At 38.0% G+C, this 15,117-nt stretch overlaps 2 protein-coding genes across 2 annotated transcripts; one reads left to right on the forward strand and one right to left on the reverse strand.

The window, feature by feature from the left end:
• Positions 1-1,003: 1,003 nt before the first annotated feature.
• LOC148787836 (uncharacterized) lies at positions 1,004-3,162 on the forward strand. The gene is made up of 4 exons (XM_088881399.1): positions 1,004-1,580; positions 1,685-1,938; positions 2,005-2,054; positions 2,817-3,162. Exons 1-4 carry the CDS (start codon positions 1,004-1,006, stop codon positions 3,160-3,162), a joined length of 1,227 nt encoding a protein of 408 aa, XP_088737525.1.
• A 5,100-nt stretch (positions 3,163-8,262) lies between these two features.
• LOC105164489 (uncharacterized) lies at positions 8,263-8,750 on the reverse strand. The gene is made up of 2 exons (XM_011083140.1): positions 8,708-8,750; positions 8,263-8,666 (listed from the first exon to the last, which is right to left on the reverse strand). Exons 1-2 carry the CDS (start codon positions 8,748-8,750, stop codon positions 8,263-8,265), a joined length of 447 nt encoding a protein of 148 aa, XP_011081442.1.
• Positions 8,751-15,117: the final 6,367 nt, after the last annotated feature.

Genomic DNA, 15,117 nt, shown 5'->3' on the forward strand with positions numbered 1-15,117 from the left:
AACTAAAACTCAACAAAAAGCCACAAGGAGGTGTTGAATACAATATCCATGCAAAAACTTCACTTTAGCAGATAATTCATGTATGTACAGGCCATTTGGACCACAAAACAATAGAACCAAACCTGTCTAGTGAATTACTCAAGATATTTTTTTATTTCACAAGCCCTAAATTTCTTTCATCATTTTAAACTTCACTACCTGATTTTCTTAAATTTCATCTTATTATGGTATCCACTATCTCTATTTCTCAAACCTGAAACCTATAACTCCACACGTTTCCAGTCACTAATACAATCTAACTCATTTCCACTTAAAGCAGCAAAAAGGTGGAAGCTTGAAATCAGTATTATCTGAACTTGTTCCTGAAATAATGTTTTCCTCCCATCCCTCTCGGTCGGTGAACAAAGTGATTAGCATCATTTGAATTGACTGTAAGTTGAATTCAAATGATTCATATACTACTTAAATGATTTTGGGCCATTACAGCTCCACATTGTCTTTCCAAATGAATTCCTACTCTATCATCGCTTCCGCTTAAAATTTTGCATGGTACCAGAGCCATCTATTGATGGTCTCTGATTTATCTGATAAATAAAAAATACCAAACCACACGGATTCTTGAAATTCAAGAATTGCGCACAAGAAACCAGAAATGGCTGAGGATCCAGAGATCTTGAAGCTGCAACCTGGAGACAACCCCGGTTTAAGCCTTGTCACTACGTTACTCGATTGTTCGAATTTCCTTTCTTGGAGCAGATCCATTAAATTGGCTTTAAGAGCTAAGATGAAAATCAGCTTCATAAATGGGGATGGATAGAAACCACAAGAAAATACCAAAGATCTTGAACCATGGATTAGAACAAATTGTATGGTATCCTCGTGGATTCTAAACTCCATCTCAAAAGAAGTTGTTGAAAGCTTTATGTATACCAATACATCCAAAGAACTTTAGGTGGAGCTGGAAAACAGATTTGGACAAAGTAATGGTCCTCTAGAATATCAAATGAAAAAGGAGTTGGCTTCTACTTCTCAAGGGTCTGTGACAGTGTCAACATATTTTGCAAGACTGAAGAAACTTTGGGACGAATTGCCATGCATCACACAAACACTTAAGTGCACATGTGAAGCAACCAAGGAAACAACAGAAGTCAAGATTCATGATCAAGTTCTTCAATTCCTCATGGGATTGAATGATGTGTATGATCATGTTCGAGGACAAATTCTTACAATGGAACCTCTTCCTGATATTAATAAGGCCTATGCCATGGTCCTTAGATTGGAGAAACAAAAGGAAGTCAACTCTGGGGAACAATACTCCATTCCTAATGTGGCTATGCAGGCTTTCAAAAGGCCTAAGGCACAAAAACCTTTCCAGAGGAAGAAAACCAGAGTGGATAAAAGAAATCAAATATGTAAAGAATGTGGTAAATCAGGGCATTTGAAGGAGGTTTGTTTTGAAATCCACGGATACCCGGATTGGTATAAAAACGTCTTAGAACAGAGGAAGAAGGCTATGCCCAATAATGCAAGAGCAGCTGCAGTAAGTGATTTTAATGATAATACTAATAATGCTGTTGACAGTAATGTAATTGCTCACGTACTGAAGAAAGAGATAAACAAGTTTCTTGGTGGACTCAAGTTATAAACCTTGACACTAATGAATCTGGATATAATGATTTTGCAGGTATATCTTGTGACTCTTTAGGCTTGAACTCCAATTTACTTGATAATTGGATTGTGGACAGTGGGTCTACCAGTCATATGTGTAACAATGAAACATTGTTCACTGATAAAAGAACTGTTAATTCTGATATGAATGTGCATGTTGCTGATGGAACTGAACACAAAGTGAAAAGTCTAGGCACTATTAAACTGATTGATGGCATAATATTGGAAAATATTTTATTTGTGCCAGATTTACATTTCAACCTTCTATCTGTGAGTAAACTTTGTAATTCATCTCAAATTGAATTCAAATTCATGAAATCTTGTTGTATCATGCAGGACCACATGACTAGAGATGTCATTGCAGTTGCAAGTTTAATAGGGAAACTGTATGTCTTGAATAGAAAGAGTTTTGACAGCAAACATGAACAAGAAACAATGCATAACTGTACTGATTTTGGCCTTGTTTCATCACATATTTCATCATAATTATGGCATATAAGATTAGGGCATTTGTCATAGAATGTTATGTTACATACAAGACTGATTAAAACCAGCAAATATCAATTTGTCCATTGTGAAATTTGCCCTCAAGCAAAGCAACAAAGATTGCCTTTCCCTTTAAGTTCTTCTATTTCAAATGAATGTTTTGATCTATTGCATGTGGACATATGCGGTCCTTATAATGAATTTCCTATATCAAAATGCATGTTTATGTTGACTGTTGTAGATGATAAAAGTAGATGCACATGGACCTATATGATGCAACATAAATCACAGACTGCAGAACTTCTAAGAAATTTTCACAAGATGGTGTTAACACAATTCACTAAAAGGATTAAGGTTATAAGAAGTGACAATGGTACAGAGTTCTTAGGAGAACAAGCACATAAATTGTTTAGAGATGAAGGTATCACATCAAACCACATGCACATATACTCCAGAACAAAATGGAGTTGTAGAACGAAAACACAAACACCTACTTCAAATGGCTAGATCATTAATGTTTCAAGCCAACTTGCATAAGATGTTCTAAAGTGAGGCTGTTTTAACCTCTACCTTCATAATAAATAGAATTACTCTAGTGTGCTAAATTGAAAAACCCCTTATGAAATATTGTTTAAGAAACCTGTTAACTATTTTGTCTTTAGAACATTTGGATGTTTGTGTTTTGCCACTAATAACATCCCTCATAAATCCAAATTTGATGCTAGGGCCTCAAAATGTGTTTTCGTTGGATATGCCCCAAACCAAAAAGGTTATAAGGTTTATGATATAAACAAAAGAAATATAATTATTTCTAGAGATGTCACTTTTGAAGAAAGCATATTTCCTTATGCAAATGAGCTGATAGACCCTGTTACTTGCACTATTCCTAACCCTGTAGCAGACTTAGATTTTGACGAGGAAAATGATGCAGAACCAACTCCAGAATTTACAGATGACAGAATAAATCCTCCTGTTCCCGAACATAATGAAAACTTAGTCCCTAGATGATCTAGTAGACAAACCTGCAGACCAGCTAGATAAGATGACTATGTGTGTTCTTTCAACACTGACTTACCTAGCATTACTTATTCATCTTCAGTTCATAAATACTTTATTGTTGCTACTGAAAATACCAAGGAGCCTAAATGTTATTAAGATGTTGTTAAAAATGAGGAATGGATAAAAACAATGAATAATGATATAAAAGCACTAGAAACCAATAACACATGGAAAATCACTCAATTACCCAACAACAAAAGAGTAATAGGATGTAAGTCGGTATATAAATTGAAATTAAAACCAAATGGTGATATAGATAGACATAAGGCAAGACTTGTAGCCAAAGGATACAACCATTAGAATCTTATTAACTTTAGCTACAAAACAACATTGGCACTTGCATCAATTAGATATTAATAATGCTTTCTTACATGGTTACCTAGATGAAGAAATTTATATGTATCCTCCAAAGGGATATTCTATCCCTAAGAATCATCTGTGTAAATCGAAAAGATCATTGTATGGCCTTAAAAAAGCATCTAGACAAAGGAATCAAGAATTCACATCACAATTAGAGAAGTATGGTTTCAGTCAATCCAAATCTTATTATTGTCTCTTTACAAAAACGACTGGAAAAGGATTATTTTGCCTCCTATTCTATTTAGATGATGTATTGCTAACTGGACCATGTGAGAAAACAATAACAGAAATAAAAACTCACCTACATAGCCTATTCAGCATTAACGATATGGGAAGGGCTAGATTCTTCCTTGGTTTGGAAATTTGCAGGTCTGAATCAGGGATTATCATATCCCAAGCTAAGTACATCAGGCACATCATTTCAGACCTGGGATTAAATCAAGCAAAACCCATAAGCAGTCCACTACCAGCAGGTATAAAATTACATTCTATTGAAGGAAAAAAATTGGCAGATCCAGGTCTATATAGAAGGTTGCTGGGAAGATTGCTCTATCTTGGATTTTCTAGACCAGAAATTTGCTGTGGAACACAACAGCTAAGCCAATACACGCAGTCTCCTTGCAAGGGACACTGGAATGCAGCAGTACACTTAGCAAAATATCTAAAGGGCAGCATACAAAGAGGCCTTTTCTTCAACTCACAACAAGATTTTGAACTTAACGCATTTTGTGATGCTGATTGGGCAGCATGCTAAGATACACGAAGATCTCTAACCGGCTACTATGTTTTCCTTGGAAATTGCCTGATATCGTAGAAAACTAAAAATCAAACCACAGTATCATGATCTTCAGCAGAGGCAGAGTATAGAAGTATGGGAACTACCACATGTGAGCTCACATGGATATATAATCTGCTGAAGGATTTCCCTATCAATATGCCTACTCCTATCAGATTCTTTTGTGGTAATCAAGCCGCCTTATACATTACGGTAAATCCAATTTTTCATGAAAGAACAAAACAAATTGAAATAGATTGCCATTTGGTAAGGGATAAATTCAAACAAGGATTCATTGATCCAAAACATATCTCCACAAAGGAACAGCCTGCAAACTTGTTTACGAAGATATTACCAGGACCCAGGTTCACATATCTATTGTCCAAGTAGGGACTTGTCAACTTATTGACAAGCTCCACTTGAAGGGGGCGTGTAAAGAATCCATGGTGAAAGCACCTGCAGTAGAAGCTCAGTTACAGAGAGTTACAGTAACTCTGTTGAAGAAAGTCGTACTTACACTTATACGTTTACTGAAGATTGCGATTTACTCTTTTTACGATATCTGTTAAGTTCAGCTTATTGTAAGAAGCGCAGTCGCGCTTCTATAAGTCATTGACGACTTCTTTAAAATAGAATAGGAAGAAGGGTGCTGAGTTAGTTATGGCAGTTGCAGTGTAAAACATGTATATATATCTGCACCTTCTTGTTCTTCATACACAGAGAAATAACAGAGTCTCTTTTACAGAAATTTATCAAGCTCGTTTACTCTACTTTTACTTCGGATTCATTCTTGTTGTCTTTCCAAATGAATTCCTACTCTATCATCGCTTCCGCTTGAAATTTTGCAGTCTCCCCAATATTGTTTTCTATAGAATGTGGCGGCTCTACATCAAACCATCTTTTCTTTCTTCAATAATTAGCTTTGTGTCCATTCCAATGTAGGTGGAAACTCAAGCATAGCATAGACTAAAAAACAGAATAAATAATTAGAGCATAGTCAGCACTGTAATTAAAGGGGATGTTACAGAATAGACAACACTGATGAAAAGATTACCACACCAATTTCCTTCTGGTCCTTATCCCTGATGAGTTAGTCATTGCTATTAAACCATTATTTTCAGTGATTACATTATCCTTCTGGTTATCTGCTGCAACAAGTATTCTAGGTGAAGTTGTTGCTTTATTTTTTGCATTCTGTGTCTTACCTTTAGTTTTCATCTCTCAGGTCCATATCTTAGCACGAAGTCTCAGAGATTTGCTCGAGCACATCTTTCATAGAACCAGCATCTCAATTTTGCTTTATCTATATGCCCATGCATCTCAATTGCTCATTGAAGGTGTCTGATCCATCTCAAAAAATAGGACCTCGAACAACGACCTCGACTATCCTACATTCTCCGAACGGACCAATGAAACTTGAGAATCACAGAAGACATTTAGGTTAGTTGGGTTCGTCCCCGACGATGACCCTCTAACGCCCAAGTTAGATCTAATCTTGTAGATTGAAGTAAGTAAGAATAGGCGTCTGTTTTTTAAGTGTATAGAGTGTCATTACCTTTTTATGAATCGGATCCTATATTTATAAGATGACTTTCAATATATATGCTATGTACTCGTGTCATGATCTAGCGTATCATCTTTATATCGGATGACTCCACGCTGATCATGCCACCGGATCGCGCGGTTGAGGATCCTCCTTGATCTTGGCCGTAGATCTTGCCCAAATATTCTTACTTTCCGCTGGATATTTGCCATAATGGCATGCTTCACTCAAAATACCTGTTTTACCCTTAATAAAGGGTATTTTCATCTTTTAGTAATTACCCGTTACCGTTATTCCTCCACTTCTGTATGTGTAATCTATTACACATGCAGAAGTCGAAACGTCTCCTTTCTTTTTGGGGTAATTGCCTCGATTCGAGCAAGCCATGCGTCAATCATTTGTGGTTATCTTTGGCCCTGTGCCGCCACACGTTACTTCAGGAGTGGTTCATCCTTATAGTGCAAGTCCGCCCTTTTCCTATATACATAAACATTCCATTCAAAAAATTTTACTGACTTCATTACCTGCTAAAGATCGCTGCCTTCCTACGCTCGATCTCGGTTTCCGCTGTTCGACCTCGATCTCGACATCCAAGGTATCATTTTTCCTCGAAATCTAATTCTGATTTCAATTCTGCTTCTACTACCTCCCCCTATAAACTGAATCCCCTATTTCCCACGAGGGTCCATCTAGGGTTAGGTCATGACCTAGGTCGCGTCGTGGTCATCGCGTAGAAGAGTCCAACTTACGAGAAATTTCAAGTTATGTTAGAACATAGCCCATGGGCTGGTATAGTTAATACTGTAAAGCACCAAATTTACGACATAAAAGAGAAATATTTCATTCCCAATAGCTATGAGGTCGTCATCCCTAGGTCGTTTGATCGCATGCATCGACCTCCCTAGTGTTTTTATGCCTTCTCACTTAATCATTTTGAAAATGGGTTGCGCCTTCCTTTAGCCCCTTACGTGGCCCAGATTATTTATCGACCGAAATTATGTCCTACGAAATTGTCTCCAAATTCTATCCATCACATAATCCTCTTTATAGTTATAATGAGGGTTCATCGCTTCGAACCCAATTTTTATAACTTTTGGACTTTGTATTCATTTACCACCTCGAAAAGATCTGGAGATAGAGGATTTTTTATCTCTTTAGAAACCAAATTCTTGTCGGACATAGAAACCACGAACTGTGAAGCAAGATTATGGAGACTTCAGTGCAGGAGAAGGATCTCGAAAATCAGCGAGCAGCTTTGGAAGCTTGCAATAAGGAGTTGGAAGAGAGGATGGCTTCAGAGATAGCTAAAGCGATAGATTCGAGGAAAGAGATCCGGTTCTCTGCTGGGCATGTTGTCGGGAAGATCATTGGTGCCATAGAAGGTCACGAGGATTTCTTAAAGTCAGAACACTTTGCAACTCGCATTTGAGAAGCCCGTATTCAAGCTGCTCATAATTTCATGAAGGCGCCTGCATTCGAGGCCGTTCTAGAGATTAAGGCTGCAGATTACTTAATTCAAGGATTTGATAGATGTAAGGACCAGGTATCTACTCTGATGGGTTCGCGCCCGATTTTGATATGTCGTGATTAGATCCTAGTCTTGATGGCAAGCTGCAGCCTTCCGTTGATGAAGAAGTTCCTCCAGCGAGCGAAGACGAGTACGCAATGCTTCTTGATGGGATTGAGGATAATTGATGTCCCTTTGTAGTTAGTCCCATCTTTTTTGGGAATGATTTCGGAATTATGTACCATTATCTGATATTAGGAATCTTGGTATCCTAAACCTACAGATTATATTTTTCCAAATAAAATTATTTATTTCCCTTTCAGATATTCTGGCTATGGCTTTCGCCTCCACCCATTTGGAAATATATTCGACTGCGACCATGATGAACTTCTTTTGAGCTTTAGCTGTTGATCCCCCATGGTCAAACGGGCATGCAATCTGGATTGGTTCCATTGGGGTTGTCGGTCTATGTATCTATGAAGGATATTTTTGGTAGCTCTCACAGTTTTGAACAAGCTCTTTTGCATCTTTTATCATAGTAGGCCAGAAGTATCATTGCCTCGCTATCTTCTGTGCCAGTAACCTCGCACACGAATGGTTACCACAGCTTCCTCCGTGAATTTCTCTCATTACGTATTTTGCCCGGTTATCATTCAAACACTTTAGCAACAGTCCTTCTATGGACCTCTTGTACAGGTCCGATCCAATCATGGTAAACCTGGTAGCCCTGAGCTTCAATCTCCTTGCTTGTGTGGGATGATCAGGTACAATTCCTTCTTTAAGGTAGTTCATAATTTCATCTTTCCATGGGCAAGGTGGTTCGATTGCTGACTTCTAAACCTCCTAAGATCACTGGTCGATATTTCACCACGACTGTAACTTTTCGATTTTTGATTCTCGATAAAAAAAAATTCCAAACTTCACTAGCAAATTGCCCCTATCATTTTCACACCTTAGGGTTTGCTGAATTGAACACTTATCAAACTGCTGCATCAATGATTTGGCCTTTTTAAGATACATTGTCATGGACTTTTCTTTAGTTTCATAGCTTCCCTCAATTTGCATTGCTATGAGTTGTGAGTCCGTATATAACTCCAAGATTTTTGCTCCAGCTTCGTAGACTAACTCTAGTCCTAGGATCAAGGCCTCATATTCTGCTTCATTGTTAGTTGTGGAGAAAGACAACCTAGCATCGACCTCTATCTCTATTCCTTCTGGTCCTTGAATTAGGATCTCGGCTCCCCCACTACTAGCATTTGACGATCCGTCTACATGTAACATCCAGGTATCAGGTTTTGGGCTGGTTCACCTGCTAATTCCATAACAAGATCTGCTTGCCCCTTGTCAGCCATCCTGGCCTGGTAATTAATATCATATTCGCTGAGCTCGATCATCCATTCTACCAATCTTCCTGAAGCTTCTGGTCGTGACAACATGCTTTTCAGTGGTTGATTAGTTAATACTATGACCTTGTGGGATTGGAAATAAGGTCGCAGTTTTCGAGCTGTCACCACTAAGGCCAAGATAAATTTTTCGACAACGCTATATCTTTTTTCTACCCCCTGCAGCATCTTACTGACGTAATATACAGGATTCTGGATTTTCTTCTCTTCTCTTACTAACACAGAACTTACCGCATTTTTCGATATCGCTAAATATAAATACAACGTATCCCCTGCCATTGGATTTGCCAACAATGGTGGTGATCTCAAATAATCTTTAAGTTCTTGGAACACTTGTTCGCACTCACCCGTCCATTTAAATGCTTTTGCTTATCTCAAAATTTTAAAGAAATGCAAATTTCTATCTGTTGATATAGAAATAAATCGATTAAGTGATGCGATCTTACCAGTTAATTTCTGGACTTGTTTTACTGAAGTGGGCGACTTCAGTTGCTGGATCGCTTCTTTTCTCCGAGTTGGCCTCTATTCCTCGGCTACTAACCATATACCCTAAAAATTTGCCACCACCAAGCACCAAATGTGCATTTACTTGGGTTGAGATTTATCTCGTACTTTCTCATGATTGCAAAGGTCGCTTCTAAGTGTGACAGGTGATGTCCTGGTTGTTGGCTCTTTACGAGCATGTCATCCACATAGACCTCCATCGTCTTTCCTATTCGGTCTTTAAACATCTTGTTCATCAGTCATTGGTATGTGACACCTGTATTTTTTAGTCCAAAAGGCATTATGTTATAGCAATAAATACTTTGTTATGTTATAAAGGATGTTTTGCCTCGATCTTCTCTTGCCATAAAGATCTGATGATATCCCTGATATGCATCTATCATCGAGAAAAGTTCGTATCCCGTTGTGGAATCCACTAATAGGTCGATTCTTGGTAATGGAATGGATCTTTAGGGCACACCTTGTTTAGGTCGGTAAAGTCAATGCAATTCTTCATTTTTCAGATGACTTTGGCAACACCACCACATTTGACAACCAATCTGTATATTGCACCTCAGAGATATATCCCGCGTTTAACAAATTGTTGACCTCATTATTAATAATGCGATTCTTTTCGACCCCGAACGTCCTTTTCTTCTGTTGAACCAGTCGCATGGTGGTTCAACATTCGGCTGATGAACTATCACTTTCAGGCTTATCCCTTTGAAATCCGAAGGGTTCGACATGACATATCCACATTATTGCCAAGGAATGCGACCATCAATGTCTCTAACCCTCCATCCATTCTCGACCCTATCTTGGTCGTGTTTGTTGGATCTCTTTGCACCAGGTCTATTTCCTTGTGTTCATCAATAGGCTCTATTCTTTCAGTTCTTCTATTCTCCCATTCATTCTCGCTCGATTTAGTGAATTTCCTCTTCTTTTCGACTCTCTCCCCCTTTTTCAGGGACAAGTTGTAGCAGCTCTTAGCTTCCGCTTGGTCGCACACTACTTTTCCTACTACACTTGGAGTTGGGAACTTCATTATTAAATGATAGGAAGAGTTATTGCCCTGAAAGAGTTAAGCCCAAGTCTACCTAATATAACGTTATAAGAAAATGGAGCATCAATGACAAAAAACATTACCATCAGGGTTTTCCTCCTTGGTTCTTCGCCGATGGATACTGGTAGTTCGATTGTTCCAAAGAATTCGACCTCACTTCCTCCAAACTCGACCAGTGGCATCTTCACGGGTGCCAATTTGGCATTATCTAATCCTATTTTTGCTAATACTTCGATAAGGATAATGTCAGCAGAGCTGCCGTTGTCCACCAGCACTTTGTGGACGGTAAAGTTTGTAATGTCCATTTGGTGACCATGGGGTCGTTGTCTACCCCTACTCTTTTCTCACGTCCTAGTCTCTGAAAGTGATTTCTGGCTCCGACATTATGTTCATGAATTGTCTGTCCTTGATCGACCAGCTTTCCCTTTCGAACTTCTTCCTCGATCTTGAGTACCTTGCTTCCGCGCTTCCTGCTATAGTTTGTATGATGCCTTTCATTGGCGCATATTCCCTTGTACCTGGGTTTCTCATCTCCTCATTTCTTTCCCTTTCTTTCTTGGCTCCAGGATCTGCTTCGACGACTTCCTTCGTGGTAGCCTCTTGATACTTGGTTTTTGAGGTAATCTTGGCGTACGAGTTGTTCGATCTTGTCCTTAAGTTGATAATAGTCCTCCGTGTCATGACCAATCTCTCGATGGAATCGATAATAATTTTTGGAGTATTTCTTTGCTGGGATAAATCTTGTGTGTCGTGGCCATTTAAAGACATCATTCTTCTCCACCATCAGTAAGGCTTTTGCTCGTTTCATATTTAGTGGAGTATACTTGTGATATTTTGGTTGGTTGGGGGGCTCCTTGCTTCAATCGTCTTTCGGTCGTCTATCTTCTTCTTTGTACTGGCGACCATGATCCTTTATGCGATCTGAGCTAAGTCTCCATTCTCCATCTTTTATGGCCTTCATCTCTTCCTCGTCTATATACTTTTGGGCCAGACTCATCAATTGTTCTACGTCTGTTGGAGGATCCCTTGCCAATGCAGACGCAAGTGGTCCTTTGTTTAGTCCATGGATGAGGATAGTTACCATCATGTCTATCCTCAGTCTTGTACTTCCAAGGTTTCGTTATTAAACCTCCCCATTAAATTCTTCAGTGTTTCGTTATCATGCTGTCTTATAGTGAACAAGTGAGTCGCAGATCACTTCTCTTCCTCTTGCTCGCAAAGTGGAAAGTGAATTTTTGTACCCGCTGTTCGTGGGACTCTATACTGCCGGGTGGTAGATTTGTGAACCACTCATGAGCCTTACCTGTCAAAGTAGTAACAAAATATTTCGCATTGATGGGGCCTGATTGCCCATAAAGATTCATTACCAGGTCAAATGCTGCCAAATGTTCTAGTGGGTCTTTAGTTCCATCGTATTTGGGCAAATTCGGCATTCTGAAATTTGGGCTCATGATCTCCGTCAGTATTTGGTTGCAAAAAGGTGAGTTCCGATGTTGGGATACTAGTTCCCCCCGTCTCTTGAGTTCATCTATCTTTTTCCTAGAATGGCGATTTGCTTTGATACGCTACCGACTTCCACTAGCGATATGGCGGGTCCTCTTGAATGCCTTTTGTCTTGGCTATTGGATCCGACCTCACTTGGCAGGTGCCGACCTCTATCTGCTTCTCTTTAACTCATTCCTTCTGACATCTTTTCTTGTTCTTTCTCTCCGAATAACTTTCTTTTTGTGGCTTCTTTTTCAATGGGTGTAGTAATTCTACGTTCATAAGCTACAATTGCATTTCGACCTGCCTCCTCCATCATTTGTTGCAGTTCCATTCTTGTCAACTGTATAGTTTGTTCAGTTGTTCCCAATGTCGTCTTCAATCCTGGAGTATTTCCTCCTAAGTTCCCTTCCATATTTCTCGGGTTACCATTTTTAAAAATGCGTTTCCACAGATAGCGTCAACTGATCTTCGTTCTCCAAACGGACCAATGAAACCTGAGAATCACAGAAGACAATTAGGGTAGTCGGGTTCGTCCCCGACGATGACCCTCCGATGCCCAAGTTAGATCTAATCTTGTAGATTGAAGTAAGTAAGAATAGGCGTCTGTTTTTTAAGTATATAGAGTATCATTACCTTCTAATGAATCAGATCCTGTACTTATAAGATGACTTTCAGTATATATGCTATGTACTCGTGTCATGATCTGGCGTATCATCCTTATATCGGATGACTCCGCGCTGATCATTCCACCGGATCGCGCGGTTGAGGATCCTCCTTGATCTTGGCCGTAGATCTTGCCCAAATATTCTTACTTTCCGCCGGATATTTGCCATAATGGCATGCTTCACTCAAAATAACTATTTTGCCCTTAATGAAGGTTATTTTCGTCTTTTAGTAATTCCCCCTTATCAGCGTCGTTACTCTATCCTCAGTATGAGTTACAATTTCCTCCGGTAAGCTCATACTTTTGCCAAAATTTCTTCCGGTAAGCTCATGTCTTCAACAATGCGTCCAGCAGAATAAGATTCCTTTTGTAGAAGATCAGAGGCAATGCATTTCATATTTATATTCTCTACAGAGTTACTAATTTCACTGTCAGATTTTTGGGGCAATGGATCACGTAAAGATTTAGCTTTCTTGCTCTTCTTAAGAAGTTTAACTCCACTAGAGGGAGATTCTTTATGCAAGAAGTTTTCATCGTACTCCTTCCAGTATAGTGGAAAGCCACAATTATGCATACCCGTTCAAGTAATGAAATATAACATTAATCGTATAAATATTATGCAACCAATGCTCAACTCGTTAAAAGAAATACCATTCAGAATAAGAATGTTTAAAAGTTAGAAATGTGTTCCAGCATATTTTTTAACCTTTATTTTCATGTTGAGCTTTTAGCATCTAACAAAACATTATGTGTCCAATCGCTTGTTATGCTATCAACCTTAATATCAGTCAATTATTAGAAGGAACCAGTCAAACTAGAAGTTAAGTTTTTCATGAAGAAGGATAGCTGTCTTACTTCAACTATTAAGGCAACTTATTATGTGCATAAGAGCCAATCTATTCGTAATCCTTTTGCCACATCTAGGTTAGCCAACTTAAGTAACTTCATATTTATAATATTAGGATTTAAAGCAGTTTCTACTTTATTACGTGGCATTAAAAATCCTGCAAAGACTTCTGACCTGATAATTTTGTATTAAATCTGCTGAACGCTCACAAATGTATGGCTTCATTAAAGGATTTCTCATTCAGACAATATTTTCTTAGTTTCGTATTTATACTCATAAAACTCAAACCAATTTCTTCCTTTCGAAACACCAACAAAACTGTTTTTCATCAAGTAATCCTTTTACACTAAATCCATTGTAATGGCATACAATTGTTTCATAAACTTGACAAGGTTGAAACACACTCAATAAGCATTCAATGTTAAAACCAAGGAGGCAACCTAGTAAAATGTCAAAATCATATTGTGTGTTTATAAATATCTATACACATATATATTTACATTTTCAAATCATTAAAAGATTAGAGTAACACCACTAGCCAATTAAAACTAGTTCCTAACACAAATCTAAACAATTCTAAGCATTCATGACATTCAACAAAATATGTACTAAACATCTGTCACACCATCTAATACACAACTTTCCAACTACCATAAAATAATTTTGAACATAGTGATAGCTTTTTTCTGTAAATGTTCAGTTTAAATAGGTTTTCCCCACTTGTTAAGCGTATAAAAACTCTTGTGCATGATTACATTACCATAAGGTTTAGAGGAAAATAGCTTCACTCTTTAGCCAATTGAAAGAAAACAATCTAGGCTTAGATTGACATAACAATAACTCAAGGAAAGATAGTTATTATCCCATCAGTTTACGAGAAAAGCATGCTTAAAATGCATGAGAAGCTGTGTTTGAGAATTTACATGAGATGAAAACCCATTTTCTAGAGTGTGAAGTGTTTATGAGGCCATCAGGGATAATCCATATTCCATTAGTAGTCTCAAGAGTGGAGAAACCATATGTATTAAGGATCGTCACAGATGAAAAGACTCGCATGGCTTGTTTCCTATAGCACAAATTAGATTAAAGCTTTGTGAGAGAAAAACATTTACATCTCAATATTTTTTATAACTTTGAGCTCAAAAAAAGAAGATAGAGTCAATTTGCAGATAAATGGCTGATTGCCACAAAACTAATCAAATATGGATCATGCAATGTACTCATAATCACAAAAATCTTTATTAGAACCATCAATCCTGAAAACTTGGAAGCCAGGCAAAATTTGAAAAGTAGAAAATCTTCATATTTACACCATTAACTAGAAAACCAATCTACATTAATATACTCCAATACACAATTGCACAGACATAAATACACCGACACAGAATAAGCTCATTTTCTTTTGCATCCAAGCCATTATGAGTCAAGGGATTGCCTTTCTCACATTAAAAATATAAAAATACATTGTCAGGACATAAGCAACTAAACATAGATTTGAAAAGACCACTTCATATACGCAATTTGTTTCAAGAATCAAAACTACTAGCTTCATCATCATTTTTGTTACTTTTGCCCAGAAATCTATTTCTTCACTGGGTGAAGAAGTTGACAAGGGTACAGCTATAATGGGAAGACGAACGAGAATAGAAGACCATATATACCCCAAAGATCAATCCCAGTAACTCAACTTAGTAAATAAAAGATTTCGGAAAAGGGTGTCGTGTTTTAGGCTCAAAATGCGACTCTTAACCCTAACACTACGATCAAGAAG

This window comes from Sesamum indicum, linkage group LG6, assembly GCF_026168435.1.
Source record: "Sesamum indicum cultivar Baizhima isolate 11 linkage group LG6, ASM2616843v1, whole genome shotgun sequence".
Taxonomy (NCBI): domain Eukaryota; kingdom Viridiplantae; phylum Streptophyta; class Magnoliopsida; order Lamiales; family Pedaliaceae; genus Sesamum; species Sesamum indicum.

Excerpts from the sequence above, each read along its gene's own strand:
- LOC105164489 (XM_011083140.1), bottom strand. The coding sequence starts at position 8,750 with ATGGCTGACAAGGGGCAAGCAGATCTTGTTATGGAATTAGCAG. Across the intron at positions 8,667-8,707 it reads TCTTGTTATGGAATTAGCAG|ACGGATCGTCAAATGCTAGT; the intron begins GTGAACCAGCCC and ends TGTTACATGTAG.
- LOC148787836 (XM_088881399.1), top strand. The coding sequence starts at position 1,004 with ATGAAAAAGGAGTTGGCTTCTACTTCTCAAGGGTCTGTGACAGTGTCA. Across the intron at positions 1,581-1,684 it reads TACTAATAATGCTGTTGACA|GTATATCTTGTGACTCTTTA; the intron begins GTAATGTAATTG and ends ATGATTTTGCAG. Across the intron at positions 1,939-2,004 it reads TACATTTCAACCTTCTATCT|GACCACATGACTAGAGATGT; the intron begins GTGAGTAAACTT and ends TGTATCATGCAG.